Below are 22,671 nucleotides of genomic sequence, written 5' to 3'. Positions count from 1 at the left end.
GCGTCCGGAGCCTGTGCTCCGCAAATGGGAGAGGCCACAGCAGTGAGAGGCCCGCAAAAAAAAAAAAAAAAAAAAAAAAAAAAGATAAAAGAAGGGGAGTAAACATTCATAACTAGACATCTCATAAGGTCATTTCTTTTTTCTTGCTTGCTTTTTTTTTTTTTGAATGAGGGCAAATAAAAAAAGAAACATCTAAATCTGATGTTCAAACAACCTTTCCAGTTTGATCCAAACCTCTCACGTTAAAAGTCCATTTTTAAGTGCCCCAGATCTTTGAGCTGGTTCCTCCCTTTCTTTGCTCCTTCTGGGTTTGAAAGACAAATAACTTCTTCCTCCAAAAATGTTCTGTCCAGAATGAACACCACATGGATATGCTCTTTTTCAAACTGAATACTTTTTGGTGAGTTCTCTCCTTTGACCTTTAGTCTCCCAATCCTAAAATAACAGTGTACACACTTGGAAAGAGTTAAGAGTTTCCATATCTACTGTAAGGTGGAAGAAAGTTAATTATCCACATGAGGCCTTGCAAATTTTACTTAAAGTTAGACTTAAGGTGTATAGTGTGCATTTTCACTTGTAAATCACGAAGTTAAGATAGATTTCAAAAAAGAGCAAAGTATAATTTTAAATAGTTGTCAATTGAAATCTTTATGGCGGTAGTTTTCAAACTGAAGTATGCATCGCAATCACTTGGAGGGCTTGTTAAAACACAGCTTACTGAGCCCACCCCAGTTTGACTTAGGAGGTCTTAGGCGGAGGCCAAGAATTTGCATTTCCCACAAGCTTCCAGGTGATGCTGTCTGGGGACCACACTTTGAGAAGCACTGCTCCTGGACACATCCACGCCACTAAGACTTCTCTCTCAGGAAGGAGGAAGTGTGGCATTCCAGAAACACTGGAAGAGAGCCAGGAGAACTATGTTCTCAGTGTGTTTCTACGTGACTAAGTGTACACGCTTAGGCTAATCCATACACTTCCACCAGAATTTACTGAGCATCTACTATGTGCAAGGCACAGATGGTATAAAAAATCTTCACCTTCAAGCTTTCACATAAGTAAATGGGGCAGGATCTGTACCCAAACCACACTTACCAGAATGCCCTGGGTACCATAAAAGAGATGCAAATAATATTATGGGCATCAGAAAAAGATAAGCTCATTTGGTTGGCAATGAGAAAGGTGACATCCTAATAGAGATGGCACTGGACCCAGGCTTTAAGAGATGGGAAGGACACAGGGTGAAGGTGGGGGGACAGTGGGAACCACAAGACATTCTTGAGCAGAGGAGGGTGTCAGGATCAAAGGTGTTGTATTGGTCAAGGCTGTTCAGTGCTTGTGATTTTAAGTCAACTCAAATTGACTTCGACAGAAAAAGGCGAGGAAACTTACTGCCTCATGTACCCTGAAAAGTCCAGGGATAGCTTTGGTTTAAGGTACAGAATTTAGATGCTCAAAATTGTTCAGAAATTGGTCTCTCATCCATTCCAAAGAGGCCAAGGGACTTGAATACACCAACTGTCCCATCCTGGGTCACATGCAGGTGTGGTGAGGTCAAACCCACTCCAACTTCATGGACCAAGTAGGAATGAGGTGGTTTCCCCAAAGAAAAGCAGGGTGTTATTTCTAGAAGGCTTCTGTCTACCGGGTACTGCATAGGAGAAAACAGCCAAGAACTACTATAGATGTGAATAGCCCAAACATGGGATCCAACAGGTCACTATCAGAGGGGGAGCCAATTTAACAAAAGGCCACTACCCACCTCTCAGGTCCCTTGCCAAAGGACTTGCTACAACCTGGCTTCCATTCTCGGGGTCTGGTCCAGGGCAACTCCCTGGTCCTCTGTCCCCTCCGCCTCGAGCTTCTCTACAGCAGCAGGAATCCTGCAAGGGGGACTGCCCAGGTTGGGGGAGGAGGGGAGAATTGCAGTGGTGGTCCCTGTAGACCAGGCCTTCAAAGCCAATCTCTGGAGGATCCGTTGTCTCCAAATGCCTAATCAGGGCAGGGTCAGCTCAGCTACCATGCATCTTTCTCCCACCAGCCTTGAAGCCCACTGTCACTTTCCTAGAAGGTTCTGGATCATTCCTGTCCCTTGTGGATGCTGCTGTGCACTTAGTGGCCAGAGCAGGAGCCCCTGCTGCTCAAGTTCCTCCCACTGCACCCAATTCTGCTGGGCGCCAGGCCTCCCCCCACGGTGGGCTCCCCGGGGAGCCCGTTCCCGAGTAACCGCAGCGTCACCGGTCCATGAACTGCTTTCTCCAAGGCTCTCTTGACCCACCTGATCTTTGAAAAGGGGAAGGAATGGGCCCCTGTGCCAGAGGTGCTGGCGCAGCCCAGAGGGCTGGCTGGAGGAAGCCCTGGCTCTGGCCACGAAGGCAACGTCACTGCCTCGACCAGAGCAGGTCTGCACAGGGATGGTTATGCTCGGTGGATGTGGCTGCCTGGGGACCAGGCCGGGGAGAAAAGAAAGTAAAGCCTATGGAGGGTAAAAAGGTGGAAGGAAATGGTGGCTGGCAGAGTCGTGGTAAGTCAGAGCTTCCCAGAGCTGGGAAGACAGCAGGCTGTGGTGGGAGCAGAGCACAGTGAAGTTCAAATGTCCCAGGTGGGGCAGGCCAGGCCCGTGGTGAGGGCCAGAGTGGCCCTGAGTGCTGCCTCCGAAGCAGAGGGGCAGGAAGGGGAGTTGGCCAGGGGGCGCTTCAGGAGCTGGGAGGACCACACGGAGACCCAGGAAGCTGACATCTCGGCTGGGCCTAGCCCTCACACTTTCCTGTAGCTCCTGTTCCAGCCGGAAGCACTGGCTGCCGTGGGTTCACGAAGGATGGATGAAGGGGAGCCCACAGGCAAGCTTATCTGGCTTGGCCTTAAGTAGAATCAGTCACTGTCCAGAGGCCACCTGCATGGCGGTCCCCAAAGCGAAGGGTCTTGGGGCTGGCCGGTCCCACTTGCTATGCTTTGGGGACAGCACACAATCTGACAAGTGGCGCTGGCTACAGTGTAAAACCTGACCTGAAGGAAAGACCATGAAAAGTGAAGAAAACAGAAAGCAAGCACCCCCGGAATTTCGAGTCCTGCCGCCCTCCCCACTTTAGGTCCAGAGTGCTCAAGGTCAGCAGGATGGGAAGACCTCACTAGAGAAAAATGAAAGTGAAATACGCAGTCTGAGTTTTTGTCTTATCAGATCAACTGATTGCGTAATCAGCCTGAAATCAGGTATCTTCCCTCTCCGTGCCATGTGCACTGCCTCAGGATTGTAATAAAAATAAAAAAGCAATAATTGCTTTTAATATATTGGGCACGATACACCAGGCACTGTGTCCTAACATGGGTTATTTTGCTTCCTCCTCCCAACAACCCCTTCCATATGAGAAATTACCAACCACCTTACATCTGAGGGATGTAAGGCTTCCAGAGACTTGCCCAGGGTCACCCAGGTAGGAGTGACAGGACCCTAAGCTCTTGTCTCCCTGCTCCTGACCCCGCTGTGGTACTGTCTGATGATATCAGGGCTCTGTGGTTCACAGAGATGTTTTTTTATTTTTTCAAAAAGACAACAGATAACAACTTTTTGGAAAAAAATGCTTCAAATGGTCATTCAAAATTAAGAAATAAAAATTCTTCAAGACCAGTGATTTGCAAAAAGGTAAAAATTGCAGCTGTGGTAAAAAAGGTCTTTTAAATTGGACAAGAAAGGCTGTTTGTTTATGAGAAATCACATGAAATCTGGGACAGCAGAATTAAAGCTGCTACACCTTTTGCCACGAACCAAAATCATACAAAATAATCTCAGTCAGACCCAAAGGCCCGGCAGAGATGTGCAAAGGGCAACCCCCAAAGCAAACGTGCGTTCCCAGCGCTCCCAGCCCTGAGGCCGAGGTGTGGGGTGGAATACAACTGCCTGGCCCTCTGGAACTTCCTCAGGAACACCGGAGGGAGGGGACACATGGGCTGGGAGAAACCCCATCCCCATGACTCAAGATCAAGTCTCTGGTTTTCCAGCCCTGGGCCAGGAATGTCCAAGCTGGGAGGGCCTTGGCCCCTTCACTTCCAGAGCCCTTCCTCGTGTTCCGCCCCCTCCTCCCTCCCGTCTCCTCTGGTCGGTGCTCCCTTGCTTCCCTGGAGTCTGCGGCATATGGCTCTGCTCATTCCCTGCAGGGCAGACATGCCACAGGGTGAGAAGCCTCCTCACTGCTCATTCCTAAATTGCGAGAAGATGCTCTCTGTGCCGCGGGTTCTGTCTATGGAACAGGATCAAAGGAAAGTCTTCTTACTCCCGTGGTCTGGTTTATGTTTTTAGGTTGACATTCATAACCCTGTTTGTAGAATCTGATCTAAAGTCTTGGCTTTTATTATTAATTTTATCATTTTTTTTCTAGCTTAGGAAGTTTAAAGTGCTCTTTGCTTTAAAAAGAAAGGATTACTTGGACTGCTTCACAATGGCACACCTTCTAATTCTGGGATTTAATCATCTACTCACCTGGAGGGCTTTGGCTCCAGGACAAGCCTTCTATGGCTCTGGGCCGTATTTGTTGTTGTAAGACAGGAGAGAAGGGATATTTCTTATCCAGCTCCCTATTCCCAGTTCCAAGAGCACAGGTTAATCTAACTTTTTTAATCTAATTTCTGAAATCAGTTATTTTTCCAAACTTACCAGCCATAAATCCGAGCCACATAGATAATGATTTTGAATCTTGGACACTGGTAGCTTTACCTAAGTTTGAGGCACAGAATATAAATATCATAAATATAAAGATGCCCCAAATCCTCGTCTCGTCCTCTGCTATAGTGAAGATTCAGCTCCTGTTGATGATTTCCCTGACCTACCACAAATCAGGCAACAGTCCCTGGAATCCTTTTGTGATGTACTCAGAGCAGGGCTTACCCAGAGGTGCAACTAAATGAGATATGGGACCATGGGCTGTGAATGTAACTTCTACGAGGCCGTAATGATTTCCTACTCCTATTTCCATACAACACGTGTGAGGATCCAGTAATTCTCTCTCCCTCTCTGCACAGACACACACACACACACACCACACACCCCCACCCCATACACCCAGGGTCATAATAGGAGATGGGTATTTCCCCTCAAGTCTATGAAAACTCTGACCCTTCCAGACTCCGTGCCCCTGGCCCACCTGTGCCCTGGGGTTGCCTTGGAAAAGGCATTAGGTTGATGTTGCCTATGCCTGTCCTCTGAGACCTCAGGACCTCAATGCCAAGAATCCTCCAGGAGTGAGGGTCTTGATTTTGTGGCTTCCTCACTGCCCCTGAGGCCTGTCTGTAAATGACTGCCAGAAACTAATCCCTATGTAAGAACAGGAACACCCCCATCCCACTTTGGGACTGATAACTCCTTGGTTCACTTCCACTGAATTCAGTACACTGAGGCTAGGGTCTGAGTGTGCCATAGAGACACGAAGTAGAGACACAGTCTCACTACGCTGTCACACATGGACGGGGTATCCATGGCTGGGGCCCCGTCACCAATTACACACCACAGCAGATTACTCGCATGGCAGATTAGCTATAGCCCTTGGCCTGCCTGCTTGTGGACATTTCTGCTTGTTGCTGTCTCCCCAAATGTGGAGAAGGGAGAGGCAACCTATCAACTTGACACGCCACCTCCCCACACCAACACGTCTGGCAGAGCCCAAGAGAATGCAGAAAGAGCTCCGACTCCTTCTGGGTTATGCCCCTTTTCTCTATTAGATGTAGCATTTGCTGATAAAGTGTATAGTCTAAGAATACTTTCTATAGCACATCTGGCAGTTTGAATGATATTATTTACAAATGCTATAAATCGATGTGCTAGCTTTTCCTGTGTTATCAAAGTTTTCAGATAAACCAATACGTGGTATAACTCTCCTAAATTAATTCAGATATCAGTATCTGTTCCACTTAGACAGTGAATTATCTAGCTAAATTTTCGCCAAAGTCTGGGTCAATTAGACTTGACCAGATATGCCAGGGCTCTGGTATTAAGAATGACAGAGTTTAGGGCTTCCCTGGTGGCGCAGTGGTTGAGAGTCCGCCTGCCGATGCAGGGGACACGGGTTCGTGCCCCAGTTAGGGAAGATCCCACACGCTGTGGAGCAACTAAACCCGTGCGCCACAACTACTGAGCCTGCGCTCTAGAGCCCGTGCTCCGCAACAAGAGATGAGAGGCCCGCGCACCGCAAAAAAAAAAAAAAAGAATGACAGAGTTTATTAAAAACAACAACAACAAACAAACAAAAAAAACATTAATAGCATTTCAAGCCTGCTCTGATAATTTTAGGTGTTTTGAAAAAGAATCCTTCTTTTAAGTGGCTATAAAAGGTGTTAGCACAACATCAAAAATTACAAAATCTATTATTGACTGGATTGCATTTGTACCTTATATGGGGATCTCCCTGAATGAGGCAACTGAGGAGATTTAGGGAAAGTATTTACAATCAAGGCAATAATTTCATCATATTAGCTAATATCCCTTCAGTAAGGCTAAGATGAAACAGCCAAGAGAATTATAGAAATTTACCTTTTTTTTAAAAAGAGAAAAAGGCATAGGGTGTAACTTTTTTTTTTTTTTTTTTTTTTTTTTTTTTTTCCAGCTGTGGTAAACTGACCATTTTATCATTACTATGTACGCGGGCCTCTCACTGTTGTGGCCTCTCCCATTGCGGAGCACAGGCTCCGGACGCGCAGGCTCAGTGGCCATGGCTCACGGGCCCAGCCGCTCCGCGGCACGTGGGATCTTCCCAGACCGGGGCACGAACCCGGGTCCCCTGCATCGGCAGGCGGACTCTCAACCACCGCGCCACCAGGGAAGCCCGTAGGGCATAACTTTAATGAACATTTATTTAAATATGAGTGATGCAATTTATGAGGGAGTGTAAAAACAGAAGGTTTAAAGGCTAACAGTTGAACATTACATTGGTTTGCTACACAAATAAAGATGTGTAGCAAGATGAATCAGCTGTTAACAGCGACTTGGTTTAACTAATCTAAAGGTAGCTGGTCTCTCGAGTATGCGGTCTCTCCAAATGATGTTAAATGCTGTGATTCAATGATTAAGTATGAAGCATGTTTAAGTGGAGGATGTAATCAGAAGAGCGACACTCTGATGACAGGCAGAGGGGTGGGTGCTCAGTGTAGAGGACCCAGCCCACTGGGGGATCTGCACACCCTGCCCTCCGGCACTTAGCAGGTCGCCCTCATCACAGCACGAGTCTTGCTACCAAGGGGTTATACATAGGGTAGGAAGAAGGCACCACTGCAATATTTATAACTTCTTGCCTTGTACCAGAATCAATTACAAAAACATTCTGGAACGCCCTCTTTAAAATATGATATGGATCAGCTTTATTGAAAGTGAACGCAGAGAGATGATGCAGCATCAAGAAATGTTCCCAGTTTCGAAGCCTGGGTGATACTTCCTAACTTATTACAAAGAGAAGAACCTGCCAACAGTAGTAGTTACTTATTTTTGCTGAGGGTCCTCTGCTTTTCTGCGTGCTCCACAATCTTCTCTTCCACATAAAGACCCTTCCGCTTTCGTACCGCATTCATGTACTTCCGGGCCTGGTTCTCAGAATCAGCCTTTTCCCCAAAGTGCAAATACTCCTCCTCAGTGGTTGGTACCCAGAAGGGGTCACTGGGAATGATCTTGTAAGAGAAGGTGACAGAATGTGCTAGATTAGACAAGTGTACTCTCATTTCAAATGCCAACTCATACAGTCTTAGCTTAAGAATGAAAGTGAAGCAATGAGGAGTTAAGCTTGCTAGAAATGGTAATAAACAAATATGAAGGATCACAGGCGGTATGGACAAATGGAAGTAGATTCAACAAAACTTGTAACATACATATTATTCTTTACTCCTAGAGCCTTTACATAACACTAAGTAAGAAAACTATTAGTTTTGAATAATATAATAGAAAAAACTCTCCCTTTCACTAGGATATGCCTGAGTATCAGTGTCACTTCACTAATTTTGCCTTTGTCCTCAGCAAAGACCAACACATGTAAGTCCATTCTTGATTATTCTGAGCTTTTTGCTCCAAAATTCAGTGCAGTATTAGGAGCTCAGTATTGCCTACAGATGAAGACCACATTCCACAAGATCAGCTTTATCAGTAATAACAGTGAGATTCTGACTTTTATATGTCTTGTTCTTTTCGTTGTTTTTTCTTATTTCTCAATTGGGAGGAAAGAGGTGCTATTTCTCAAGTGGTCTCAAATCCCAACACTTTTCAATTTAAAATGCAGACATGAAAGAAAAATTTATTTTATAATAGTCACTCTTCAACACAAGAAAAGGACATTTCTGTGGACCAGGAAGGGAGAGAGGTTCTCGGAGGGAGAGAAGAGAGTCCACAGTAATATGTGAGGGCAAAAGCCCCATCCACTTCCCATAGGGAGCCAAGACAGCTGTGCACCAGGAGGGCCAGGCTTTTACTGCCCACTTAGGGTGGGCCCAAAGCCACATAAACCAGGTGTGTGGGGACCAGAACCATCCACTCTTCTCTGGAGCTGGAATAACCATGTCTGCCCAGGGCTGTGGCTGAAAATGAGCTGTAGGTCATGAGATAAAAGCCGTCACCTTCTGAGGATCAGACTCGGCCTGTGCTAAGTATGTTGTCCTGCACCATCCACAATGGTGAAGGCACCAAGCTGAGCCACTGCAAGCGCTACAGTTAGAGCTACGGCACTCAGGAGGACAGAGGAGGAGAGAATTCCTCCGGAAAATGACCCTACCAGTAAGATATACAGAAGACAAAAGGAAATCCAGCACCATGAAAGACAGGTGCCAGACTCAACAAAAGGGAGAATGAATAATCAAATAGAAATAAGGTAATCTGAAGAGAAAATTCTAGAGAGTTCATTTAAAAATCCTCCAAGAAATAAAGGAGATGGAGGTGTGGAATAGCATCTGTAATACATTAGGCAGTTGTGAAAAAGAAAGAACTAGAAATCCCAGAAATTAAAATTTTAGACATTAAAATTAAAAAAAAACAAAGAAACTCAGTGGGTAGGTTAAACAGAAAACTGCTGAAACGAGAATAAGTAAATTAAAAAGACATCTGATATTCAGAATATATAAAGAACTCTTAGAACTCAACAACAAAAACACCCAAACAACCCGATTAAAAAATGGGCAAAGGACCTGAATAGACATTTCTCCAAAAAAGATAAGACAAATGGCCAACAAGCAATTGAAAAGATGCTCAACATTATCAGTCATGAAGGAAATTCAAATCAAAACCACAGTGAGGTACCACTTCACACCCACTGGGATGACTATTATTTAAAAAAAAAAAATGGAAAAAAAGTGTTGGTGAGGATGTGGAGAGACTGGAAGCCTCATGCTTTGCTGATAAGAATGTAAGACGCTACAGCCATTGTGGAAAAGTCTGGCGGTTTCTCAAAAAGTTAAACGCAGAATTATCATACGACTCCGCAATTCTACTCATAGGTATATACCCCAAAGGACTGAAAACAGGAACTCAAACAAGTATCAATACATATACATGCAAGAACATAGCAGCACTATTCACAACAGCCAAAAGGTGGAAAAGCCTAAATGTCCATCAATGGACGAACAAACTATGGTATATAATACATACAACGGAATGTTACACAGCCATACAAAGAATACTGATACATGCTAAATGTGGATGTACCTCCAAAACAGTATGCTAAGTAAGTGGAAGAAGCCAGACACAAAAGGTTACATATTATATGATTCCATTTGTGTAAAATGTCCAGAATAGATAAATCACAGACACAGAATGCAGACTGACGGTTACCCGGGGCTGGTAGGGGAGTCTGTGTGTAAGCCCAGATCCAGAAAGGCTTTGGCACATCTCTAAGTCCAAGGCAGGCGCAGAGGCTGGAGCGAATGTAACGTAGGGGTTGACGGTGCTGGTGCTGAAGTCAGATGTGCATGACTGGGGCAAGTTACTTAAAGGCATCTTGTGCCTTAGTTCTCCCGTTTGTAAAGGTGTAATATTAAAAATCCTAATCTCCTATGATTGTATGAGGACTAAACGAGATCATCAATTTATGTAAAGTCATGCCAGGGATACAGTAAAAGCACATCCCACTCTCTCTGACACTGCTGAATTCAAGACTTAGGGCTACAAGTGTAAGCACAGCTGAATGGAAGTGGAAGGGGAGAGTCTGGAAAGTGGGTAGTGTCTCTGCGTGCTCTTATGAACCACCAGCCTATTGTGGCTGGAAAAACAGACCCACTCAAAGAACTGCTACTGCATTCTGTCCCCGGGAGATGAATCCCTTTGCTTCCACAGTCACCTCTGGAGACCCTGTCTGCCACTCTCCACCCCCAGCCACAACCACATGTCACAGCCTCCTAAGTGTGTCAAAGCACAGACCAGTGCCCTCAGGCTGAAGAAGGAGGACATGCTAGGTATGAGGACTCAAGTGTCATCAGGGTATATACGTCTACAGAGGATGAGCAAAATCTCCAAGGTGCCACTAGCCAAGTATTAGCAGGTTGCTGGGGCCCTGCCATGCCCAAGTCTCATCTGACAAGGTACCAGAGTAGTGGGCTGATACTGCTGATCTGGAAGTTCCCACACACTGCTGAGTGGATTCAAGGGTGCTGAGAGGCTGGTGGAAGCCTGGGGCCAGGACAAAGGCAGTTGCAGATGGGGATTTTGTGGCTAGAGACAAGTGGTTGGTAGGAGAGATTCCTGAAACTGGTTGGTGCCACCATACTGGCCCCAGCAGCCAGATGGGGCTGGACCAGCCAAGCCATTTCCTGGCCAAAGCCACTGAGGATCTAGGGTACTGTGCTGAAGCTGAGGCTCCCCTCCCCCTTTCCACAGAAGGCCCCCTCTTGCCTAGAGAGGGGAAGAAGAAAGTCGGGAAATGGAACATTTACGTGGGCAGTCATCCACAAAGACTATACTTGTAAGAGACTAGTTTTAAGCCAGTTATCAGTGCCCTCCTCTAACTAGTTGGATGATAAACCCATCATAGAATATAAAGAAGCCACATGTTCTTAGCAGGTCTCAGTGGTAGCAGTGAATACCTCTTTAATCCAGTTAAAAAAAAGTGACAAATTTTATAAAGAGAAATAAGTGAGGTGTTAGTTGGGAGATATCAGACTCAGACTGGCCAACTGAAGACCAGAGTGTCCTCTTTTCAAAAATGTAACTTCAGAGCTTCAGAAGGGTCCAGTTTTGCCTGGGCCCTCAGCGTATGTTTCTGAGGTTTGCTCAGTTTGTTTCCCGAGCCGCCAGGGCCGCTTTCTGTGCCTATCTCCAGCTGCCCGGGGGACTCGACCCGATGCGGGCCCACTGCCCACACCTCTTCTGTCCAGCACGGGCAGCTGCTGTTTTCACCTTCACTCCTCCTGTATCTGTGTGGACATCTGGAAGCTTCTTGCCTCAACATGCCAAACAAAGTCTCAGAAAAGGGGCAATGGGGTACACTTTACCAGAAAGTGACTGGCCTGGTCCAGTCCCACCTGACCGTGTTAGGGTCATTTTGAATTTTCCCAGTGGGGTAATGACAAGGCCACCCCAAAGGCTGTCCAGGTGATGCGCCACAGAAAGGCATCCTTGAGGCGACAGAGCAGAGCTTGCTATCAGTTTGGAATACAAGATGCTTTCTTCTAACTGGCTCACCCAGAATTCACATGCCTACAGTGAGATTTTTTTTTTTTTGGAAACTCCACAGCCTAAAGAGGATGCCATTTTCTAACTCACAGGAATAAAGGCACCCAAGTGCTAGAGGCTGGTGGAAGCCTGGGGCCAGGACAAAGGCAGTTGCAGATGGGGATTTTGTGGCTAGAGACAAGTGGTTGGTAGGAGAGATTCCTGAAACTGGTTGGTGCCACCATACTGGCCCCAGCAGCCAGATGGGGCTGGACCAGCCAAGCCATTTCCTGGCCAAAGCCACTGAGGATCTAGGGTACTGTGCTGAAGCTGAGGCTCCCCTCCCCCTTTCCACAGAAGGCCCCCTCTTGCCTAGAGAGGGGAAGAAGAAAGTCGGGAAATGGAACATTTACGTGGGCAGTCATCCACAAAGACTATACTTGTAAGAGACTAGTTTTAAGCCAGTTATCAGTGCCCTCCTCTAACTAGTTGGATGATAAACCCATCATAGAATATAAAGAAGCCACATGTTCTTAGCAGGTCTCAGTGGTAGCAGTGAATACCTCTTTAATCCAGTTAAAAAAAAGTGACAAATTTTATAAAGAGAAATAAGTGAGGTGTTAGTTGGGAGATATCAGACTCAGACTGGCCAACTGAAGACCAGAGTGTCCTCTTTTCAAAAATGTAACTTCAGAGCTTCAGAAGGGTCCAGTTTTGCCTGGGCCCTCAGCGTATGTTTCTGAGGTTTGCTCAGTTTGTTTCCCGAGCCGCCAGGGCCGCTTTCTGTGCCTATCTCCAGCTGCCCGGGGGACTCGACCCGATGCGGGCCCACTGCCCACACCTCTTCTGTCCAGCACGGGCAGCTGCTGTTTTCACCTTCACTCCTCCTGTATCTGTGTGGACATCTGGAAGCTTCTTGCCTCAACATGCCAAACAAAGTCTCAGAAAAGGGGCAATGGGGTACACTTTACCAGAAAGTGACTGGCCTGGTCCAGTCCCACCTGACCGTGTTAGGGTCATTTTGAATTTTCCCAGTGGGGTAATGACAAGGCCACCCCAAAGGCTGTCCAGGTGATGCGCCACAGAAAGGCATCCTTGAGGCGACAGAGCAGAGCTTGCTATCAGTTTGGAATACAAGATGCTTTCTTCTAACTGGCTCACCCAGAATTCACATGCCTACAGTGAGATTTTTTTTTTTTTGGAAACTCCACAGCCTAAAGAGGATGCCATTTTCTAACTCACAGGAATAAAGGCACCCAAGTGCTAGCTGTTGCCCTGAGCATTACTACAAAAAAAAAAAAAAAAAAAAAAAAAGCCTAGAAGAAAAAAGCTTTGGGAGCTCTCTTTCAATACTTTGCCCAATTTCCCCTATGGTTATGGCTGGCAGGTGGCAAACACCATGTCCAAAATACACTTTTTCCGTGCGATTGCGATCACCTCTTCCTTACCCTAACGTGAACTTTAGCAGCGAGTCTTGAGGTTATGCTGACATACATGTAGATCAGCACTGGCTGGTAATATTTTTCCTTCTGTGTCTGTTATTAGCTCCTTTTCTTCCTTTTTCATAGAAGGGTAAAACATAGAAAGGGAAATTATGAGATTGCTGACTTCAAAGGTTTCCTCATGGAAAATGCCTGTAATTTTATTTTCTCTATTTTTTGAAGCACTTTCTCTCAAAAGCTCTTGATTGTAAATTATATGGTGTGGCAGAATACAAATGAAAAAAAGTGCCTTGGAGTGAGAAGCCAGATCTCAACAACTGTGTTATTTCTAAACCTAACTATGGGGGAAAACTGAGACAGCCAGAAAAGATCAGATCAATGACACTTAATTATAATGTAGTTTTCTAGACTTTCAAAAGATTTGAAGCTTTTGGGAACAGGACCATGACAGGTGGCAAGGGGATGACAGAAGGATGGTACAAAACTGGAGCAAACTTTTCTTGACTACATTTTTCTCTCAAGTTATTTATTAAAGGGCAGATTTGTAATGATTAGCTGTAACTAAGTCAAAAACTAAAATTTTTTAAAAACTACTATTAAGTATGTCAGATTAACTTTCAGCCTCCCCGCCCTCTTTTGTTTTTAATTCTGAGAAAGAAAGGAGACTGAAAAACCATCATGGTTTTCACGTTGACAAAAACTGCCTGTTTTGTAAAACTTTGTCTGTTTTGTATTAACTGTTCCTAAATACTTATTATCCTCTTTTTCTTTGGTATTAGTATTTCAGGTGGGCATACAGATGACCTAGGTTCTGGGGGGAGGGGTAGGCAGGCACACATTGTCTATAAAGCTCAAGACAGTAAATATTTTGGACTGTGGGCCACATGGTCTGTCTCTGTTGTAACTACTCAAGTCTGCTTGAAAGCAGCCATATAAAATACGTAAATGAATGGGTATGGCTATATCTGAGTATATTTTATTTACCAAAACAGGTAATGGGTCATAGTTTGCTGACTCCTGAATGAGTTAAAGACTACATTGCCCAGCCTCCTTGTCAGATGGAGCCTTGTTAGATGTGGTGGGATGATGTGTTCTGGGCAATGGACTTGGGCAGCATCCTCTTAACGGGACTATGCCCTCTTAACGGGGTATGCCCTCTTCCCATCGCCTATTCTTAATGGCCGGTATGCAGAGGTGACAGTAGCAGGTGAAACAGCCACTCTGGACCATCCAAGTGTTGAGAAAGACAGCAAAGGATCAGAAGCCTGGGCTCCGTCCACAGTGAGCCGCACACCAGCCCTGGACTCTGCCTCCTGAGACTCAAAAGAGAATTTTCTTGCTTAATTTGAGCCACTCCACTTTGAGATCCTTTTGATAGAGCAGCCTTATCTGTTTCCAGATATATAGCTGACAATTGGGAAATGGTGAGAAGTTTAGTTTATAGATCTTTAAAAAACTGTGCTTTATAAAGTCACTTTCAAGGACAAGGATGACTACAAAATGATGAGGGGACTTCCCTGGTGGCGCAGTGGTTAAGAATCTGCCTGCCAATGCTGGGGACATGGGTTCGAGCCCCGATCCGGGAAGATCCCACATGCCGCGGAGCAACTAAGCCCGTGCACCACAACTACTGAGCCTGTGCTCTACAGCCTGCGAGCCACAACTACTGAAGCCCGTGCTCCACAACAAGAGAAGCCACCGCAATGAGAAGCCTGCGCACCGCAACCAAGAGCAGCCCCTGCTCGCCACAACGAGAGAAAGCCTGAGAGCAGCAACAAAGACCCAACACAGCCATGAAGACTCCACGCAGCCAAAAATTTAAATAAAAAAATAAATTTATATAAAAAAATAAAATGATGAGGTATTTTAAACAAACAATAGAATAAATGAATTCAAATATATAATTCTTCCAATAATGATGCCATTACAAGAGCTCTGAATATGTTTTAGATCTGTATTTAAGAGAATCCCAGGGATCACTTAACCTACACGCTCTTTGTTCTGACCAAACATACTATAACCCAGTTTTCTGCACCAGTGCTGATCAAGGACATTTTCTTTTCTTTTTTAAATTTTATTTTATTTATTTATTTTTTATACAGCAGGCTCTTATTAGTTATCCATCTTATACATATTAGTGTATACAAGTCAATTGCAATCTTCCAATTCATCCCACCACCACCACCCACCCCCCGCCACTTTCCCCCCTTGGTGTCCATACATTTGTTCTCTACATCTGTGTCTCTATTTCTGCCCTGTAAACCGGTTCATCTGTACCATTTTTCTAGGTTCCACATATAACGTTAATATACTATATTTGTTTTTCTCTTTCTGACTTACTTCACTCTGTATGACGGTCTCTAGATCCATCCACGTCTCTACAAATGACCCAATTTCGTTCCTTTTTACGGCTGAGTAATATTCCACCATATATATGTACCACATCTTCTTTATCCATTCGTCTGTCAATGGGCATTTAAGTTGCTTTTATGACCTGGCTATTGTAAACAGTGCTGCAATGAACACTGATGTGCATGTGTGGTTTTGAATTATGGTTTTTTCTAGGTATATGTCCAGTAGTGGGATTTCTGGGTCACATGGTAATTCTATTTTTAGTTTTTTAAGGAACGTCCATACTGTTCTTCCTAGTGGCTGTATCAATTTACTTTCCCACCAACGGCACAAGAGGGTTCCCTTTTCTCCACACCCTCTCCAGCATTTGTTGTTTGTAGATTTTTCTGATGATGCCCATTCTAACCAGTGTGAGGTGATACCTCATTGTAGTTTTGATTTGCATTTCTCTAATGATTAGTGATGTTGAGCAGCTTTTCATGTGCTTCTTGGCCATCTGTATGTCTTCTTTGAAAAACGTCTATTTAGGTCTTCTGCCCATTTTTGGACTGGTTGGTTGTTTTTTTAATATTGAGCTGCATGACCTGTTTATAAATTTTGGAGATTAATCCTTTGTCTGTTGATTTGTTTGCAAATATTTTCTCCCATTCTGAGGGTTGCCTTTTTGTCTTGCTTGTAGTTTGCCGTGCAAAAGCTTTTAAGTTTCATTAGGTCCCATTTATTTATTTTTGTTTTTATTTCCATTACTCTAGGAGGCGGATGAAAAAAGATCTTGCTGTGATTTGTGTCAGAGTGTTCTTCCTATGTTTTCCTCTAAGAGTTTTAGAGTGTCTGGGCTTATATTTAGGTCTTTAATCCATTTTGAGTTTATTTTTGCATATGGTGTTAGGGAGTGTTCTAATTTCATTCTTTTACATGTAGCTGTCCAGTTTTCCCAGCACCACTTATTGAAGAAACTGCCTTTTCTCCATTGTATATCCTTGCCTCCTTTGTCATAGATTAGCTGACCCATAGGTGTGTGGGTTTATCTCTGGGCTTTTATCCTGTTCCACTGACCTGTACTTGTTTTTGTGCCAGTACCATATTATCTTGATTATTGTAGCTTTGTAGTATTGTCTGAAGTCAGGGAGTCTCATTCCTCCAGCTCTGTTTTCTTCCCTCAAGATTGCTTTGGCTATTCAGGGTCTTTTGTGTTTCCATACAAATTTTAAGATGTTTTTTTCTAGTTCTGTAAAAAATGCCACTGGTAATTTGATAGGCTTTGCATTGAACCTGCAGACTGCTTTGGTAGTAGAGTCATTTTCACAATATTGATTCTTCCAGTCCAAAAATATGGTATTTCTCTCCATCTGTTGGTATCATCTTTAATTTCTTTCATCAGTGTCTTATAGTTGTCTGCATACAGGTCTTTTGTCTCTGTAGGTAGCTTTATTCCTAGGTATTCTTTTTGTTGCAATGGTAAGTGGGAGTGTTTCCTTAATTTCTCTTTCAGATGTTTCATCATTAGTATATAGGAATGTAAGAGATTTCTGTGCATTAATTTTGTATCCTGCAACTTTACCACATTCACTGATTAGCTCTAGTAGTTTTCTGGTGGCATCTTTAGGATTCTCTATGTATAGTATCATGTCATCTGCAAACAGTGACAGTTTTACTTCTTCTTTTCCAATTTGTATTCCTTTTATTTCTTTTTCTTCTCTGATTGCCGTGGCTAGGACTTCCAAAACTATGTTGAATAATAGTGGTAAGAGTGGACGTCCTTGTCTTGTTCCTGATCTTAGAGGAAATGCTTTCAGTTTTTCACCATTGAGAATGATGTTTGCTGTGGGTTTGTCATATATGGCCTTTATTATGTTGAGGTAGGTTCCCTCTATGCCCACTTTCTGGAGAGTTTTTTTATCATAAATGGGTGTTGAATTTTGTCAAAAGCTTTTTCTGCACCTACTGAGATAATCATATGGTTTTTATTCTTCAATTTGTTAATATGGTGTATCACACTGACTGATTTGCGTATATTGAAGAATCCTTGCATCCCTGGGATAAATCCCACTTGATCATGGTGTATGATCCTTTTAATGTGTTGTTGATTTCTGTTTGCTAGTATTTTGTTGAGGATTTTTGCATCTATATTCATCAGTGATACTGGTCTGTAATTTTCTTTTTTTGTAGTACCTCTGTCTGATTTTGGCATCAGGGTGATGGTGGCCTCATAGAATGAGTTTGGGAGTGTTCCTTCCTCTGCAATTTTTTTGAAGAGTTTGAGAAGGATGGGTGTTAGCTCTTCTCTAAATGTTTGATAGAATTCACCTGTGAAGCCATCTGGTCTTGGACTTTTGTTTGTTGCAAGATTTTTAATCACAGGTTCAGTTTCATTACTTGTGATTGGTCTGTCCATATTTTCTATTTCTTCCTGGTTCAGTCTTGGAAGGTTATACTTTTCTAAGAATTTGTCCATTTCTTCCAGGTTGTCCATTTTATTGGCATAGCTGCTTGTAGTACTCTCTTAGGATGCTTTGTATTTCTGCGGTATCCGTTGTAACTTCTCCTTTTTAATTTCAAATGTTATTGATTTGAGTCCTCTCCCTCTTTTTCTTGATTAGTCTGGCTAAGGGTTTATCAATTTTGTTTATCTTCTCAAAGAACCAGCTTTTAGTTTTATTGATCTTTGCTATTGGTTTGTTTCTATTTCATTTATTTCTGCTCTGATCTTTATGATTTCTTTCCTTCTACTAATCTTGGGTTTTCTTTGTCCTTTCTCTAGCTCCTTTAGGAGTAAGGTTAGATTTTTTATTTGAGAGTTTTCTTGTTTCTTGAGGTAGGACTGTATTGCTATAAACTTCCCTCTTAGAACTGCTTTTGCTGCATCCCATAGGTTTTGGATCGTTGTGTCTTCATTGTCACTTGTCTCTAGGTATTTTCTGATTTCCTCTTTGATTTCTTCAGTGATCTCTTGGTTATTTAGTAACATATTGTTTAGCCTCCATGTGTTTGTTTTTTACGTTTTTTCCCTATAATTGATTTCTAATCTCATAGTGTTGTGGTCAGAAAAGGTGCTTGATATGATTTCAATTTTCTTAAATTTACCGAGGCTTGCTCTGTGACCCAGGCTGTGATCTACCCTGGAGAATGTTCCATGTGCACTTGAGAAGAATGTGTAATCTGCTGTTTTTGAATGGAATGTCTTATAAATATCAATTAAATCTATCTGGTCTATTGTGTCATTTAAAGCTTGTGTTTCCTTATGAAATTTCTGTCTGGTTGATCTGTCCATTGGTGTAAGTGAGGTGTTAAAGTCCCCCACTATTATTATGTTACTGTTGATTTCCTCTTTTATAGCTGTTAGCAGTTGCTTTATGTATTGAGGTGCTCTTATGTTGGGTGCATATATATTTATAATTGTTATATCTTCTTCTTGGATTGATCCCTTGATCGTTATGTAGTGTCCTTCCTTGTCTCTTAGAGTAACACTCTTTATTTTAAAGTCTATCTTATCTGACATGAGTATTGCTACTCCAGCTTTCTTTTGATTTCCTTTTGCACGGAATATCTTCCCCATCCCTTCACTTTGTCTGTATGTGTCCCTAGGTCTGAAGTGGGTCTCTTGTAGACAGCATATATATGGGTCTTATTTTTGAGTACATTCAGCGAGCCTGTGTCTTTTGGTTGGAGCATTTAATTCATTCACATTTAAGGTAATCATCGATATGTATGTTCCTATTACCATTTTCTTAATTGTTATGAGCTTGTGTTTGTAGGTCCTTCTCTTGTGTTTCCCACTTAGAGAAGTTCCTTTAGCCTTTGTTGTAGAGCTGGTTTGGTGGTGCTGAATTCTCTTAGCTTTTGCTTGTCTGTAAAGCTTTTGATTTCTCCATCAAATCTGAATGAGATCCTTGCTGGGTAGAGTAATCTTGTTTGGAGCTTCTTCCCTTTCATCCCTTTAAATCTGTCCTGCCACTCCCTTCTGGCTTGCAGAGTTTCTGCTGAGAAATCAGCTGTTAACCTTATGGGAGTTCCCTTGTATGTTATTTGTCATTTTTCCCTTGCTGCTTTCAATAATTTTTCTTTGTCTTTAATTTTTGTCAGTTTGATTACTATGTGTCTCGGCATGTTTCCACTTGAGTTTATCCTGCCTGGGACTCTCTGTGCTTCCTGGACTTGGGTGGCTATTTGCTTTCCCATGTTAGGGAAGTTTTCAACTATAATCTCTTCAAATATTTTCTCACGTCCTTTCTCTCTCTCTTCTCCTTCTGGGACCCCTATAATGTGAATGTTGTTCCATTTAATGTTGTCCCAGAGGTCTCTTAGGCTGTCTTCAGTTCTCTTCATTCTTTTTTCTTTATTCTGTTCTGTGGCAGTGAATTCCACCATTCTGTCTTCCAGGTCACTTATCTGTTCTTCTGCCCCAGTTATTCTGCTATTGATTCCTTCTACTGTATTTTTCATTTCAGTTATTGTATTGTCCATCTGTGTTTGTTTGTTCTTTAATTCTTCTAGGTCTTTGTTAAACATTTCTTGCATCTTCTCAATCTCTGCCTCCATTCTTTTTCTGAGGTCCTGGATCATCTTCACTATCATTACTCTGAATTCTTTTTCTGGAAGGTTGCCTATCTCCACTTCATTTAGTTGTTTTTCTGGGGGTTTTATCTTGTTCCTTCATCTGGTACATAGCCCTCTGCTTTTCATCTTGTCTATCTTTCTGTGAATGTGGTTTTTGTTCCACAGGCTGGATTGTAGTTCTTCTTGCTTCTGCTGTCTGCCCTCTGGTGGATGAGGCTATCTAAAAGGCTTGTGCAAGTTTCCTGATGGGCGGGACTGGTGGTGGGTAGAGCTGGTTGTTGCTCTGGTGGGCAGGGCTCAGTAAAACTTTAATCCACTTGTCTGCTGATGGGTGGGGCTGGGTTCCCTCCCTGTTGGTTGATTGGCCTGAGGCAACCCAACACTGGAGCCTACCTGGGCTCTTTGGTGGGGCTAATGGTGGACTCTGGGAGGGCTCATGCCAAGGAGTACTTCCCAGAACTTCTGCTGCTAGTGTCCTTGTCCTCATGGTGAGACAGAGCCACCCCCGCCTCTGCAGGAGACCCTCCAACACTAGCAGGTACGTCTGGTTCAGTCTCCTGTGGGGTCGCTGCTCCTTCCCCTGGGTCCCGATGTGCACACTACTTTGTGTGTGCCCTCCAAGATTGGAGTCTCTGTTTCCCTCAGTCCTGTCGAAGTCCTGCAATCAAATCCCGCTAGCCTTCAAAGTCTGATTCTCTAGGTATTCCTCCTCCCGTTGCCGGACCCCCAGGTTGGGAAGCCTGAGGTGGGGCACAGAACCTTCACTGCAGTGGGTGGACTTCTGTGGTATAATTGTTCTCCAGTTTTGAGTCACCCACCCAGCGGTTATGGGATTTGATTTTATTGTGATTGCACCCTTCCTACCATCTCATTGCGGCTTTTCCTTTGTCTTTGGATGTGGGGTATCTTTTTTGTTGAGTTCCAGTGTCTTCCTGTTGATGACTGTTCAGCAGTTAGTTGTAATTCCAGTGCTCTCGCAAGAGGGAGTGAGCACACGTCCTTCTACTCTCAAGGCCATCTGAATGAGATGGACGACTTGTCATCTCTAAGATATTCAGAAGCATGAGCTGCAAGTTCTGAAGGCAGTTTTCAGCAATGGCAGCACAAATGAAGAAAGTGTTTCACTTCTCAAGGTCATTACTTTGAAGTGGAATAAGTCTCTCTTCAGTTCTAAGCATCATTTAGCTGCACTGTCCTGCAATCACACATCTGGTCACTAAAACACGTGGGGGATAATGCTAATGTTTTTCATTAGGAACATCAGTAATATATTTACACTATAGACATAGTTCTTCAGAAGCTGCCTTTATAAATCCATTCCTTCTACTTCTTACTGGTTTGTGTTTTTATGTAAAAGTTGAGTGCCAAAAAGCAAAACCAAAAAGCTAGAAGTTTGGATAAGTGGGAAATTACTACCCATAAGTGTGGGCATTAACAAATAACTTAAATGTTTTGTGCTACTGTTTTCTACATAATGAAGTACAGCAATGGCATCTATTCAGATATAGGCCAATAAAACCATCAAAACATCATTTAGTTTCTAGAAAAAGATGCAAGAAAAATTTCATAGAAAATCACTGTTAAAATGTAGTTTGTACTGACAACCAAAAAAATGTAACCTAAATTAGAACAACATTAACTTTAGTTCTATCAAGTACTAAGAACGTAACTTCCTCTTTTCAAGGAGAAGCAGACACAATTGAGTGTTTTGGATTAGCAACTTCACTTGTATCAATTTAGATGATATGAACTTGCCCAAGTAAAATCAAATTTGCCCTGTCCAAAGTTAGTTTTGCTGAAGTGTCACCTTTCTTTACTTTGCCATATTCACTTGACTAAAGAATTCATTTTAAAGAGAAAGTTCTCCCTCAATTATTCCCCATTCCTCTATACTGTCTAAATTTAAGCTGCTCGTTGGAAGCATTCTAGAGAAAGGGACCCAGCTGGCTAAAGAAAGTGAAAGAAGTGAAAAGAGCTTAGCACTGAACCCAAACCATGAGCTTTGTTTATAAATAGTTTAAGGAAAAAGTCTGGATTTCTGTGAAGTTGAGTGCAATGCCACATTGCTGAGAGAGAGCCAAAAGGAACATGACACGGACTCTAAGAATGTTGACAAGAAAGCAATCTTCATGCCAGGGAGGGCCTACCAGTGTCAGGCACTAGGCTAGATATTCCATATACCTTATATCTCAGGGGCAAAATAAACTCAGGGAGGTTCCACAATTTGTCCAAATAAGTGGCAGAATTAATATTTGAAACCAGGACTTCTCAACACCGAAGTCAATGCTCCTTCCACTAAACTATACACCTCCACGGTACAAGAGAATAATGTGAAGTTACTTAGGTTCCCTGTAAACAGTGACAACAGAACTTTCTTAAAACCACCTTTCAAACTTACAACCTACAGTTTAAAAATGCTATTCCTGACCTTGAGGCTTTGTCTTGAAACATAACACATTGCCTTCTGCTCATGCCCTACAGCTTTCCTTCACTGCTTCTCACACAGGCACCCTCCAACCCAATGTCCTTTTCTCCTCCTTAGCTGCTAGCTTCTACCTTTCCTTTAAGGATCTGTTCACGAAGGCCGGTCTGACCTCCCCATCCTTTCTTGTTACTATTTTCTTGCCCTAAGTTAAAAAACAATGTGTTCACAATCTTGTCTTCTCTCCCAAGCAACGTGGACCTGTTAAGTTTGCATTTCTGATTACAGATAAGGTTTGC

At 43.3% G+C, this 22,671-nt stretch overlaps 1 protein-coding gene across 2 annotated transcripts in view; it reads right to left on the bottom strand.

The window, feature by feature from the left end:
* Positions 1-7,305: 7,305 nt before the first annotated feature.
* The window catches only part of EFL1 (elongation factor like GTPase 1), a 137,748-nt gene continuing 122,382 nt past the window's right edge, over positions 7,306-22,671 (bottom strand). Inside the window, exon 20 of one of the 2 annotated variants that reach the window (XM_007470071.1) lies at positions 7,306-7,641. In XM_007470071.1, the coding sequence (XP_007470133.1) occupies positions 7,453-7,641 (189 nt within the window). In that variant the 3' untranslated portion in view covers positions 7,306-7,452. The remainder of the gene's footprint in view (positions 7,642-22,671) is intronic. The other variant, XM_007470072.1, reaches the window with a different exon arrangement.

This window comes from Lipotes vexillifer, unplaced genomic scaffold (assembly GCF_000442215.2).
Source record: "Lipotes vexillifer unplaced genomic scaffold, Lipotes_vexillifer_v1.1 scaffold532, whole genome shotgun sequence".
NCBI lineage: Eukaryota > Metazoa > Chordata > Mammalia > Artiodactyla > Lipotidae > Lipotes > Lipotes vexillifer.
The sequence above is the reverse complement of the archived record's forward strand: the minus strand, read 5'-3'. Positions and strand labels throughout refer to the sequence as shown.